This window comes from Hyperolius riggenbachi, chromosome 6 (genome assembly GCF_040937935.1).
Source record: "Hyperolius riggenbachi isolate aHypRig1 chromosome 6, aHypRig1.pri, whole genome shotgun sequence".
NCBI classification, from domain to species: domain Eukaryota; kingdom Metazoa; phylum Chordata; class Amphibia; order Anura; family Hyperoliidae; genus Hyperolius; species Hyperolius riggenbachi.
Window position 1 is genome coordinate 199358909 of NC_090651.1, and position 14034 is coordinate 199372942.

Here is a 14034-nt window from a genome sequence, read left to right on the forward strand (position 1 = left end):
AGCACCTGCTCCGATTTTCCTCCAGCCGGGTCGGAAACGTCCCATTGAGGAAAAGCATGCAGACACTGTGGTGCAACTCATGACGGAGGATGAGCAGCCCGCCATCAGCTCTGCATCCGAGGCCTCCACCCTCACCACCACCACCACCACCCCTGTTCGCAGCAGCCGCCCAGCAGGGTCTGGGGAGGAGGCCAGTTCACCGTCACTCGCCGACCTGTCATTCAGCAGTCTTTTGACCCCAGGCATCATGAGTAAATTGTCTGCTGTTGTTGGCGATCTTGAGGAGGAGATGCTGATGGGCACTTTGGGGGATGAGGGATTGGACAGCAAGACTGTGGCGACAGTCAAGCAGCCCATCCATGCATCAGGAGAGGAGTTTGGGGGGTCATCATCCCAGCAGGACATGTTTCAGGAGGGGGAGGATGATGATGACCCGGTGACAGACAGAGACTGGGTGCCACCACCTCCAGGGGATGTCGTCCTCAGCAGCTCTGAGGAGGAGGAGGAGGATGCGTTTGTGGGCCTTGCAAGGAGGCGCATCATTGCAAGCATTGGCAGCAGTAGGCAGGTTCCACAGCCTGCTGGTGTCTCAGGCTCAGCAGCAGCAGCAGCAGCATCTGCCAGTACCACCACTGTCAGCGGAAGTTGAGCAGAGGTGCAGACCCCTTAAAGTTCAGCACCAGCTCGCTCATCAACCACCTTGCTGCGAAACATTTCCACCAGTATGAGGAGTTCCAGAGGCTGAAGGCATCTGGTGCTGGCAGTGGCACCACACCCATCACTGCACAGCCTTCAGCAGCAGCAGCAGCAGCAGCAACAGCAGCCACCCGCCCTCCTGCTCCTCCAGCAGCACCAGCAGGAGTGCGGAAACGCACTGCTCCTCCCCCCTCTGCAACTCCTGCCGCCGACACTGAGGCCTGTTCTGGCAGCCAGTCCTCAGTGGCCTCCTCCGCTGTGTCTGCTGATTCCCGTGCCAGCAAAAGGCCACGCCAGAGCCTTTTGAGCGAGTCCTTCCAGGGGGTGGTTAGGGCTCTGCCTCCCAGCAGCCGTCGCGTGCGGCAGCTGAACGGCTTGCTGGCACGGGCCATGTGCTCCCAACTCCTGCCGTACACGCTTGTGCAGGAGGGGAGCGACATTCGTGTGCTGCTTGCTTGCGCAGCCCCAGACTGGCAGCTCCCCAGCAGACACTTTTTCTCCCGCAAGGCCATTCCTGCACTGCACCGCTTTGTGATGGCCAATGTGGAGCGAGGGCTGGAGCACGCGGTTGGTGAAAGGGTCCACGTCACCATGGACTCCTGGAGCAGCCGCTTCGGGACAGGCCGCTACCTGTCCTTCACTGTCCACTGGGTCAGCTTGGTGGAAGGGGGTGAGGATGGGAGAGCAGCAGCGGGCACAGCAGCAGCAGCAACACAGTGGGTGGTGCCACCCCGCAGGGTCAGGGGAACTGCAGCAGGCTCCTCCGATCCTCTGCCATCCTCCGGCACACCTGGCCAAACCCCCCGCCTCAGCAGCAGCGTGAAGGCCCGCCACTGCCAAGCGCTGCTGCACTTGGTCAGCCTTGGGAAGACCAAGCTGACGGCAACCCATGTGTTGGCCAAACTCCAGGAGCAGGAGAGGATTTGGCTGACCCCCAGAGGCCTCAGAGTCGGAGAGGTGGTGGCCGACAATGGGGCCAATCTGGTTGCCGCAATAGACAGGGGAAACCTGACCCACATCCCCTGTCTTGCCCACGTGCTGAACCTGGTGGTGCAGAAGTTCTTGCGCACCTACCAGGGGATGGGCGAACTGCTGGAAACGGCAAGGAACGTTGTGCGTCACTTCCGGCGCTCGGCTGCAGCCTGTGCGAGCCTGGAAGACGTGCAAAAGGAGCTGGATCTGCCACGCCATCGGCTGATCCTTGACGTTCCGACTCGCTGGAACTCCACCCTGGCGATGTTGGAGCGTCTGGTTGAACAGAAGCGCGCTGTCAAACAGTACCTTGCCCTGGCCACTGTTTCCGCCGCTCAGAGAAGGGACAAGACCAGCAACATCCCGTCCATCGTCCCCGATGATGACTGGAGGCACATGCAGCAGGTGTGCTTAGTGCTGGCTCCCTTTCTGCAGGCCACTAACATGGTGAGCAGGGACCATGCTATGGTCTGCGAGTGGGTGCCCCTGGTTTGTCTGCTGAACAGGGCCCTCGATGCTTTGCTGGAACAGGGAGCGGCAGCCTTGGACCAGCAGGAGCGGCAAGCAGCTGCACAGTCCACCTCTGAGGGGGAGGAGGAGGAGGACTTGGTGGAGGTCCCTGACCTTGCTGCTGATGAGGGGGAGCAGCACAGTGCAGCTGAGTTGGTGCGGGGGTGGAGAGAGGATGAGGCTGACGAGGCAGAGGAGGAGGATGAGGACAGCAGCACTGCCGTCGATGTGCCAGCAGACGTGGCCCGCCTCTTCCCAATGGCAGCGCACATGCTGACGTGCCTGCGCAGAGACCCCAGGGTGATCCAGATGAAGCAGAGGGAGGACATCTGGATCAGCATGATGTTGGACCCACGCCTCAAGGGGAAGTTGAGCCAGTTCCTGCCGCCTGCAGGAGGAGACCCAGCGCAACAAATAAGGAGCTTGCAGCAGGCCCTTGTTGAGCGCTTGGAGGAAGCCTTCCCCCAGCCTTCCACCCCCACTGTCCAGCAGCCAGCACAGAGGCAGCAGCAGGTGCCTGCATCCAGCAGCAAGCGCCCCACAGACCTGCTGTCTCTCAGCCACGAGCTCTACAGGACTGTAGAGGCTCCGGCAGCAGTGACTAGAGAGGAGGTGCATGCAGCAGCATCCTCCACCGGTCACAGCCAGCGCCTGACCCGCATGGTGGCTGACTACATGGGGTCCTACAGCGGGCTTGACAGCGATGACCCTGTTGATCCCATGGAGTATTGGGTCAAGCGCCTGGAGATCTGGAGCGAGCTGGCGCAGTATGCCCTGGAAGTGCTGTCCTGCCCCCCTTCCAGCGTGCTGTCCGAGCGCTGCTTCAGTGCAGCTGGTGGTGTGGTCACCGAGAAACGCTCACGTCTGTCTCACAAGTCTGTGGACAGACTGACGTTTCTCAAGATGAACCAGGCGTGGGTGGAAGGCGAGTTCCTGGCCCCTGTTGTCGGCGAGAGGGGGACATGAACTGGCTAAGAACCATCGTTAATGTGCCTTACCACCCTTTACCACCTCCTGGCTCCTGCTCACTAAGCCAGCCTGGTTCACTTTGACTATTACGTCGCCTGCAGCCACACATTTTACACCTACAGTGGGCTGCTGTGTACTGCCCTTCTGCTGTCTGTCTGTGTTTCCCACTGCCAGGGTACACAGATTTACCTTCTGCTGCCACTCTGCCACCAGCTATTACGTCAAACAATAGCTATATATCTGTGTAATTTGTTTTACAAACAAAACCAAAAAACCATTAAAAAAAAAAAAAGGTTTAATTTTTCTGAGGTGCCCGGGTTGAAAACTGTGTTGTCCCAGTTGTGTATTGGACACGATGTGGGCTGCACGACCGCTGTCTGGGACCTCCTGTTGTGTTCATTTACGGCCTGGTATCACCGCTAGGTACCAGGGCTATTATGTCACGCTGCCTGCCTGCTGCCACACTCACACTACTCCTCCATTCCTCCTGCTGCTGCTGTCTGTCTGTGTTTCCCACTGCCAGGGTACACAGAATTACCTTCTGCTGCCAGTCTGCCACCAGCTATTACGTCAAACAATAGCTGCACACATAATTACTCCTCCATTCCTCCTGCTGCTGCTGCTGTCTGTCTGTCTGTGTTTCCCAATGCCAGGGTACACAGATTTACCTTCTGCTGCCACTCTGCCACCAGCTATTACGTCAAAAAATAGCTATATCTGTGTAATTGGTTGTAAAACCAAAACTACAAAACCATTACAAAAAAAAAAGGTTTAATTTTTCTGAGGTGCCCGGGTTGAAAACTGTGTTGTCCCAGTTGTGTATTGGACACGATGTGGGCTGCACGACCGCTGTCTGGGACCTCCTGTTGTGTTCATTTACGGCCTGGTATCACCGCTAGGTACCAGGGCTATTATGTCACGCTGCCTGCCTGCTGCCACACTCACACTACTCCTCCATTCCTCCTGCTGCTGCTGTCTGTCTTTGTTTCCCACTGCCAGGGTACACAGAATTACCTTCTGCTGCCAGTCTGCCACCAGCTATTACGTCAAACAATAGCTGCACACATAATTACTCCTCCATTCCTCCTGCTGCTGCTGCTGTCTGTCTGTCTGTGTTTCCCAACGCCAGGGTACACAGATTTACCTTCTGCTGCCACTCTGCCACCAGCTATTACGTCAAAAAATAGCTATATCTGTGTAATTGGTTGTAAAACCAAAACTACAAAACCATTACAAAAAAAAAGGTTTAATTTTTCTGAGGTGCCCGGGTTGAAAACTGTGTTGTCCCAGTTGTGTATTGGACACGATGTGGGCTGCACGACCGCTGTCTGGGACCTCCTGTTGTGTTCATTTACGGCCTGGTATCACCGCTAGGTACCAGGGCAGGCTATTATGTCACGCTGCCTGCCTGCTGCCACACTCACACTACTCCTCCATTCCTCCTGCTGCTGCTGTCTGTCTGTGTTTCCCACTGCCAGGGTACACAGAATTACCTTCTGCTGCCAGTCTGCCACCAGCTATTACGTCAAACAATAGCTGCTCACATTACTCCTCCATTCCTCCTGCTGCTGCTGCTGTCTGTCTGTGTTTCCCACTGCCAGGGTACACAGATTTACCTTCTGCTGCCACTCTGCCACCAGCTATTACGTCAAACAATAGCTGCACACATAATTACTCCTCCATTCCTCCTGCTGCTGCTGCTGTCTGTCTGTGTTTCCCACTGCCAGGGTACACAGATTTACCTTCTGCTGCCACTCTGCCACCAGCTATTACGTCAAAAAATAGCTATATCTGTGTAATTTGTTGTAAAAACAAAACAAAAAAAACCAAAACAAAAAAAAGGTTTAATTTTTCTGAGGTGCCCGGGTTGAAAACTGTGTTGTCCCAGTTGTGTATTGGACACAATGTGGGCTGCACGACCGCTGTCTGGGACCTCCTGCCTGCTGTGTTTATTTACAGCCCTGGTATCACCGCTAGGTACCAGGGCTATTATGTCACGCTGCCTGCCTCATTGACTGCCTGCTGCCACACACTCATCCTCCTCCTCCTGCTGCTGAATTTACCTCCTGCTGTCTGTGTGTTTCCACTGCCAGGGAGCACATACAATGGCGCTTCCAACATGCGTGCGCCACCAGCTATTTGTTACGCTCAAAAATAGCTGCATTTCTTTAAAAAAAAAAATTTGAAAAGAGAAATAAGTGAAGAAGAAGACGATATAGAAGAAGATGAAGAAGAAGAAGGAGAAGAAGATGAAGATGAAGAAGAAGAAGATGAAGAAGATGAAGAAGATGAAGAAGATGAAGATGAAGAAGATGAAGAAGAAGAAGATGAAGAAGAAGAAGATGAAGAAGAAGAAGATGAAGAAGAAGAAGATGAAGAAGAAGAAGATGAAGATGAAGAAGAAGAAGAAGATGAAGAAGAAGAAGATGAAGAAGAAGAAGAAGAAGATGAAGAAGATGAAGATGAAGAAGAAGAAGAAGAAGAAGATGAAGAAGATGAAGATGAAGAAGATGAAGAAGATGAAGAAGAAGAAGATGATGAAGAAGAAGAAGATGAAGATGAAGAAGAAGAAGATGAAGAAGAAGAAGAAGATGAAGAAGAAGAAGAAGATGAAGAAGAAGATGAAGAAGATGAAGAAGATGAAGAAGAAGAAGAAGAAGAAGAAGAAGAAGATGAAGAAGATGAAGAAGATGAAGAAGAAGATGAAGAAGATGAAGAAGATGAAGAAGATGAAGATGAAGAAGATGAAGAAGATGAAGAAGAAGAAGATGAAGAAGAAGATGAAGAAGATGAAGAAGAAGATGAAGAAGATGAAGAAGATGAAGAAAAAGAAGATGAAGAAGAAGAAGATGATGATGAAGAAGATGAAGAAGATGAAGAAGAAGAAGAAGACAATATAAAAGAAGAAGAAGATATAGAAGAAGAAGATATAGAAGAAGAAGATATAGAAGAAGAAGAAGAAGAAGATATAGAAGATAAAGAAGAAGAAGAAGAAGTATATACAGTACTGAACAAATTTCTGGACACAACTTCTCTTTTCAACTTTTTTTTTTTAAAGGAACATCCCCACATAATCACTTGCTGTTGTTACTTGGAAAAAAAGAGGTTTCTTGCATCATTCACCCTCAAAACAAGTGTTGGAAGCTATTTAAGGCCAATTCGAATAGTCAGCTCAAATAATGAGCTCGAATACCGACTCGAATAGTGAGCTCGAAGTCCGAGGTCGAATCGAATAGTAAAAAGTATTCGACTCGAATATTCGACTGACCTCGAATAATTTACTATTCGAATTCGACCTAACTCGAATTTTGAAAAGGGGTATTTGAGCACCACTAGTGTAGGAGTTGGCACTGCAAGTCAAGAGTAGTGGATTATTTTTTCCTTACCAACCCATACTTTTTGTTCACTTTGACTAGAGTGGGTACATAATATTCCTGAACCCTAACTTCTGTCAGGGTACTTCTTCTGTCTGTGTTCTCATCTGGGAGATTTTCCCTCATATCCTATCTATAAGAACTCTATGGTTCACATAAAACCCATGTGACAGAAGGTGAGCAATAGATATCAAATTAGGTTAAGTCTACTGTATCAGAACACTGACAGCCATAATATTACAAAAAAAGTCCTACTCTCTTTCTATACCATCAAAGACCCCCCCCAAAAAAGATTGGCTGGTATACATACATGTACATATACATATATACATTTCCATTTCAGCTAACTATGAAATTGTAAAATTGCCATATGGGTCAGATTTCACAAATTCTCAACTTTGGCAAAAATATATAGCGTACTACATTCTTTGACTCACAGAAAGTGGAAAAGAAGAAAATCACAAGCGAGAAAATCACAAGCGAGAAAGAGTCATTTGTTTACTTAAAATAAAAATAAATTTAGTAACAGTATCATGTGTCTTGTTGATTAATATGAAGTGTGATTTTAGCGACAGCTGCATTTTAGCTTTCAACCACTCAGGACAGGACAGACAAAGAAACAGAAATCGTTTATTAGCACACTGCAGGTATATGGGCAGTAAAATTGCAGAACTATTAGGATAATTCCGCTCTTCACAGTCTGGCCATTCCACGTCATGGTAATGCACTCACTTTTCTCCAGCCTCTTCCTTCCGGAATCTTCTCACTTCTTCTCTGGCCAGATGTCCACGGACGGCAGCTTGGATGACAGTGGCAGCCTGTTCCTGGAACAACCCATCCTGCTCCTGTACAGAAACAACAGAATGTATGATGAATCAAGTCTAACAGCAGAATCTGCTTTGCTGACTGTTGTATCTCTGAGAAGAATCACATGACCAGCGGAACGACCAATAGAAACACTGAGAGCAAAAGGTGGGACCTTTACTTCAGAAAAGATAAATGGATTGGCTAATCATTTAAAAAAAATGACATGGTAAACAGATAAATCATCTACACTGGCTTATATTAGTAATAATAAACCTGATTATTTTCTATGCAGTGTAGGGCTTACTTTTTTGATGAAGGAAATGGCAGATTTACTTCAAGTTTCCCCTGTGTCTAAATGCTGTGATCCAGGGAGAAAAATCTCTCCAAAGGAATGAGAGTCATACACAGTAGTCAAAGGAAAGCATCTTCCATGTAGGGAATGGTGACCAGTTGCTGTTCCAGGGACAAAATTCTGAAATTCCATTACTTCCTGCCTCAGTAACCATCTGCTACATGAACAGGTAAGGAGGAAGAAAATCCCAATAAGAAACAAAGAACAAAAATTAGAGGTTCATTTTTCTGTACAATGCAAAGTTGTTTAAAGCGAGTGCTGTAATAACAGCCGGCACCACAACAGACCATAACAGGAATTGTGGCTATAGCAGCGCACAGTGAGTAACCACGGCGCTGTCAGAAGACGGAGATGAAGTTACTTTTTAAGCACTGTAATTCGCCCTCCAGAAGCTGGAAGCCGAAATTACATCATTCCCCACTATCCACGTGGATATAGAGGGGGACTAGTATTTAACGCCGGCGGGAACTTGTGCAGCAGCAGGATAAGCGCTATACTGGCTGTATCCTGCACCCAAGTATTCTGGCGGCGAGATCACAGGGATGCGTATTTTGATGTGAAAATGCTTGGTGAAGATTCAAGCTCATCCCTTGTCACAACATTCACTTTGTTCATGCCAATGCTAATCCTCCTTATGTGGCATACTTTTATACTTAGACTTGAAATTGAGAATGTGATTTGGTAACCCTTTCCAATCCTGTGATTATTATTTGTATTTTTATTTAGGATTTATAAAGTGCCATTATCTTCTGCAGCACTGTACAGGGTATGTAGACTTATCACTAACTGTCCCACAGAAGAGTTCAAAATCTAATCCCTACCATAGTCATAGGTCCATTGTCTAGGGCCAATTTTATGGGAAGCCAATTAAATTGTCTGTATGTTTTGGGATGTGGGAGGAAACTGGAGTGCCCGGAGGAAACCCACACAGACACAGGGAGAATATACAAACTTCTTGCAGATGTTGTCCTGGATGGGATTTGAACCAGGGACCCAGCACTGCAAGAAAGAAAGTGGGCAAGCTCTCCACCTCCAATGCAAAGGGGCAAGCGTTTGAAGGCTTTAAAAGTCTACACATAATGACATGTAAATATTGCACCCAGTCAGCAGCTGACATTCAGAAGCACACTTAACAATGCCTATGGGCCAGGTTTTTTCAGACGAGGTTAATGCAAACACCTTATTGTCACATGCATGGCTGGATTTCAAGCAAGGCCACAAAGGCCATGGCCTAAGGCACCAGGAAGCAAGGGGCGGGCTGGCACACTCATGCAGTCAAGCTGCCAAACATGTGACCCGCCATAGTCGTGCAAGTGTCTGGGTATGAAGAGGCAGCAAACGTGGGCAGCTTATTGTCTGTGACCTGAGCTGTCACTCATCATCACCATCGGCTGCTATTGCTCTTTAAGTCCAGCTCCAACCTATCAGAGTGGAAAGCATTGATTTGGCCCATAAATGGAATAAAAAGTATAACCATTCTGATCATTTTAGATTAAATCAATCCACAAAACAGATTGAAAAATGATTGACCAATTGGTAATTTGAAGTCGATTGGCACACTCCACACTAGGGCTGAACAATTTTCGGTTTTAAACCAAAAATCGTGATCAGGCCCAAGACGATCTTCCAATCGTGAAAGTAGTGGTTTTGCGGCGGTTTTCCCCACTGCCGATGGTACCTACACTGCTCCCGGCTTCCTCCTCCTCCGCTCCCGGGCCCTGCCCCTCCTCCTTTAAAGAGACTCTGCAGCCTCCTTAAAATCAAGTTTTTATTTTAAAAAGCTCTTAAAGAGAACCTGTACTGAGTAAAAATATTTAAAATAAACACATGAGGTAACTTCAAATGAACATTACATAGTTACCTTGCCATCAGTTCCTTTCAGAAGCTCACCATTTTCTTCTGACAATAATCCCTTCCAGTTCTGACAATATTTTGTCAGATCTGAAATATATCAGTTGCTGTCAATAAAATATCAGTTGCTGTCAGTTATAGCTGAGAGGAAAACTGATGTACCAGGTAATGTCTATGTTTCCCTATGGCTCAAGTGGGCGATGTTACAGTTTAACTGTGTGCTGACCAGAAAACTGTTATGGGTAATGGCCATTTTCAAAATGGAGGACGGAAAATTCCCTTGATCACAGTGAACAAACAGGACGCGGGAGAGGAGAAAGACACTGAGGAGTAGACTACACAGGAGGTAAGTATGACTTTTGTATGCTAATTTTGACTTTTAATTTTCAGTTCAGGTTTTCTTTAAGCATGTTTGCCCTAAATACAACGCAGCATCCCCACGGCTGAAAATTAAATGAGTCACCCAAAACTCGCTGGGGCACACTGCGGGGCTCCTTCCGTGAGAGGCAAAGCTTTTGGCTGCAGGTCTGCCTCTACACGTGTCCATCTGCGGCAGATCTCCGCCTCTCCCCGCCCCTCTCAGTGAAAGAAGACTGAGAGATACGCATGGATTGACGCGCATGGAGGCAGAGCTGCAGCTGAAAGCTCTGCCTCCCTAGGGCAGCAAAATCCACGACCAAGAAAGTCGTGGATTTTGCACAGGGGATTTGGGGTGATTAATTTAGTTTTCAGCCGTGGGGATGCAGCGTTTTAGTTAGGGCAAACATACTTAAAAGGTTTTTTAAAATAAAAACTTGATTTTAAGGAGGCTTCAGAGTCTCTTTAAGTTCCAATCCCATTCAGAATTTTGGCATGCTCACATCAGCCTCGCCCACAAGATGGCACCTGAGCTCCTGTGTATGGAGCACAAACGTCACCTGTGTTGGAATGGGAGGTGGAAAAACTGAGGAAATCCACCTGCTGGCCAAGCAGCAGTAACCCTGTGTTATAACTCCCAATAGAAACCTGCAGCAAGTATTTAATGTGAGCAGAACACCTGATTACTGCTGCTTGGCCAGCAAGTGGATTTCCAGCTCCCAGTCCGACACTGAACGTCACATGCTCTGCTTGGAGCCACCAATTAGAAGAAAGTGCAGGATGAATCAGTGCAGACTTGAGCCTGTGTGGGCGAAGGCAGGACAGGCAGCAGCAACTTCACCTTTCACCTTCCTTTATGTCCTCCTTACCCCCCTCCCCCCCCCCTCCCCTGTAGTGTGTCCCGTTAGTATGGGCTCTCCTGTCCTCCTCCTCATAGTGGTATTATCCCCTAGGAGAGCAGCTCTGTCTGTGTTTCCGGTGCACTATGAGATGCATGCATCTAATGCTGGACAACATCCCCTCTGTGTCACTACAGGCTTGCTGGAACTTTTACTGTGGCTTTTTCTTCTGTTCCAGGTGCTTGGGGGGATGGGCGACACTAATCCCATGCATCTTACTGACTGTTCACCCTGCCAGTTGCCATTGTGCTGCTGTTGAACTTTTCAAAATTCTTTTGTAATGCCTGGTACACACGATGCAACTTTACATCAGATTGACGGTCAAATAAATTATTTCTGACAGTTTCGATTTGATTTCCAATCGTTTTTCTGATAAATTGGCAACCTGATAGAATATTGAATCATGTATGCCACACATAAAAAGTAGAAGATAGTTACTGGTTTATTTTGTACATATATTCTTCAGTGGGTTTGCGTAGTAAAGCCCGGTGCACACTGTGCATTTTTCACTTCTGATCTTATTGCAGCGAGTGATCAGAACGATAATCAAATCTAAGATTGATTGGATTTTGAAGAAAGCTAGCCTATCCACGTATGCAATTTTTAAAATTACAGATCCCATTTCAGCAATTGGACATCAAAAGGGCATTTACTCGGAACGCTATCCAATATTTTGATTGATATCTTCCAGCATTTCTGATAAAGATTGTCTGAGAGAGGGAACAAGGCTTGATTTGATAAAAATTGTGAAACTAATCGAAATCGCGATTTTGTACAGAAATCGCTTGATTCAATTTTAACCTAAAATCGTTCAGGCCTACTCCTCACTGTCCAATCCAATCAATTGGAAGGTTGATTGCTCAGCAAAATTGCATAGTTAATAAGCATCTTTAAATACATTGATTACTGAGACCAATATTTGCTGTTTGTTAGGGGGCAGCTTGTGATACTTGGGTGGTAAAAAGTACAAATCCGGCCCTGGTCACATGTAACCCCTTGACTGTTTTGGGTAACTAGCAGACTACAGAAAGAGGATGGCAGGAAAGTCTTCCAGGTTTGTGTAATCTATCTTGTAAAGTTAGATCTATTGGTAGATGGGGAAAATGTCAGTGAAATATAAAAATTAAAACCATTCTTCCCAAAAAAGGCTGCTCCCCCTCTCGGTCTGGTTGAAAACTCCCATCAGGAACTGTCTCTGCAGGCTTGCCGTGGGACCGGTACCGACACCCCTCTCCCTCATCTGGGTCCCCCTGTCCGCTCTCCCTCTCCAGCTATGTGCACAGTATTTAGTCAGGCAGAGGGCTGGTAAGTAATTACTCATCTCTTCCTTCTGCATTCAAAACGCTGCATATCACAGCTCGTCACCTCCTCAATGCCGCCAGCTGTACTTGCGCAAGTTCAGTGGGCGGTATTGCAGGAGGAAGTGACAAGCTGTGATACACAGCGCTGGAACGCGGAAGGAAGAGCTGAGTAATTGTTTCCCCACCCGCTGCCTGACAAATTAAATACAGCACACATAGCTGGAGGGGGAGAGCAGACGGGGGACCCAGGTGAGGGGGGGGGGGGGGGGGTCTGACCCCCTTCCCCTCCGCTGTGCCTGCTGCCCCCCTTCCTGGCTGCTACCCCCTCCAGCTCGGCACCCCCTACCCACAAGGCCAGGCGGGCGGCCTCCCCACACACACTTTTGCCGCCTGAGGAGCCTGCCCCACCCCGCCACATGGATATCCCAGGGCTGCTGCTAGATGGCGCTGTTGCGATAAAATCCAGCACAGCATCATCCTCTTCAGATCAAAGTGTTGGATATCTGATCGCGAATTACAATGACGCACATGCAAGGGGTGGAGTGCACATGCAAGGGGGTGATGCGACAGTGTGTGAGCTGGTGCTGGCCCCGCCCCTGCCACTGATGCAGGGTCACCTCCTAGATTTGGTTCGAGGAGGTGCAGATCCTTTGGGGAAAATGATTGGCGGCAGTGATCCAATCACTCACGTCCCCAGCAGCACTCAAGAAAAAGATTACGTGCTTAGAGGGAAATAGGTGAAAGGGACAAATGTTTAGAAAGGGTTAAAATTGGCATGGGCCAAGCTGGTGACTCTTGTTTAAAATGAATTTAGTGGCAGGTCCTCTTGACACATGATCTACAGACAGTAAAACGAGACTTTCAATGAAGGATTGGTTTTTAATGACAGACATTTCTGTTAATGTATCAAAGTACATTTTGTGCCCTGACAGGTCACTAATTAAACAGAAAGGACAATTAAACTAATTAGGCTGACAAATATAGTCCAGGTCCCCTTCCTTGTGTCCTAATTTGTGAATGAGTGAAATAGTTACAGAGCGTTACAAATATCTGCAGCTTTCCACAGCCATTCTGTGACTGTAAAGCATACTCTGCAAACCACACCAAGGCTCATTTATAACAATAGCTGGAAAGGGGGCTCCCAATGCAACACAGCAGCCAATCAAATGACAACATTTATTATGTAATCTGCACTTTAAAATGGGAGCTGAAATGTGATTGATTGCTCGTAATATCATTGGCACTGTATGTTGGGGGTCTGGCAGTTATATTTCATGAATTATCTTCTCGTGCATATACAGTTGTGTTCAAAATTATTCAACCCCCACTGAAATTGAGTGTTTTGGCCAGTTTGACATTGATTTTGATCATTTCAGTCATCTTGTTTACAATTAAATCAAAGAGGCACTTGTAAGTCAGACAAATATAACATAACATTTATAATGAAATAACTACAAATGTCTTTTCTGTGCTCACATTATTATCCGTTTTATTCAACCCTTAAGTGACATTCATTCTTAGTACCAGGGCCGGTCCGCCCATTAGGCAGAGTGAGGCAGGTTCCTCAGGCGACACATTTGGGGGCCGGCACCCCCCAGCCGTGCATGATAGGGTCTGCCGAGCTGGAGGGGGTAGCGAGCAGGAAGGGGGTATTGGCACAGTGGCGGGGAGGGGGGTCGGACTCCCCCCCTCCCTCACCTGAGTCCCCGATCTGCGCTCCCCCTCCGGCTATTAATGCGTCGATGTGTTGTTATCAGGCAGTGGGTGGGGAGGGAGGACTCACCTCTTCCGGGTTCCAGCTTGCGTTCCACCTTCACCACTTCCTGCAATGCCGCCCACTGTACTGTAAGTGGATGGTATTGCAGGAAATTACGAGAGTGGAATGAACGCTGGAACACGGAAGAGGTGAGTCCTCTCTCCCCGCCCTGCCTGAAAACATTAATTGC

The 14034-nt window shown here is 48.0% G+C and overlaps 1 protein-coding gene across 2 annotated transcripts in view; it reads right to left on the reverse strand.

The window, feature by feature from the left end:
* SPA17 (sperm autoantigenic protein 17) overlaps nucleotides 1–14034 on the reverse strand; it is a 654098-nt gene that overhangs the window by 417049 nt on the left and 223015 nt on the right. For both annotated transcript variants that reach the window (XM_068240291.1, XM_068240289.1), the window contains one exon: nucleotides 7254–7366. In XM_068240291.1, the coding sequence (XP_068096392.1) occupies nucleotides 7254–7366 (113 nt within the window). The remainder of the gene's footprint in view (nucleotides 1–7253; nucleotides 7367–14034) is intronic.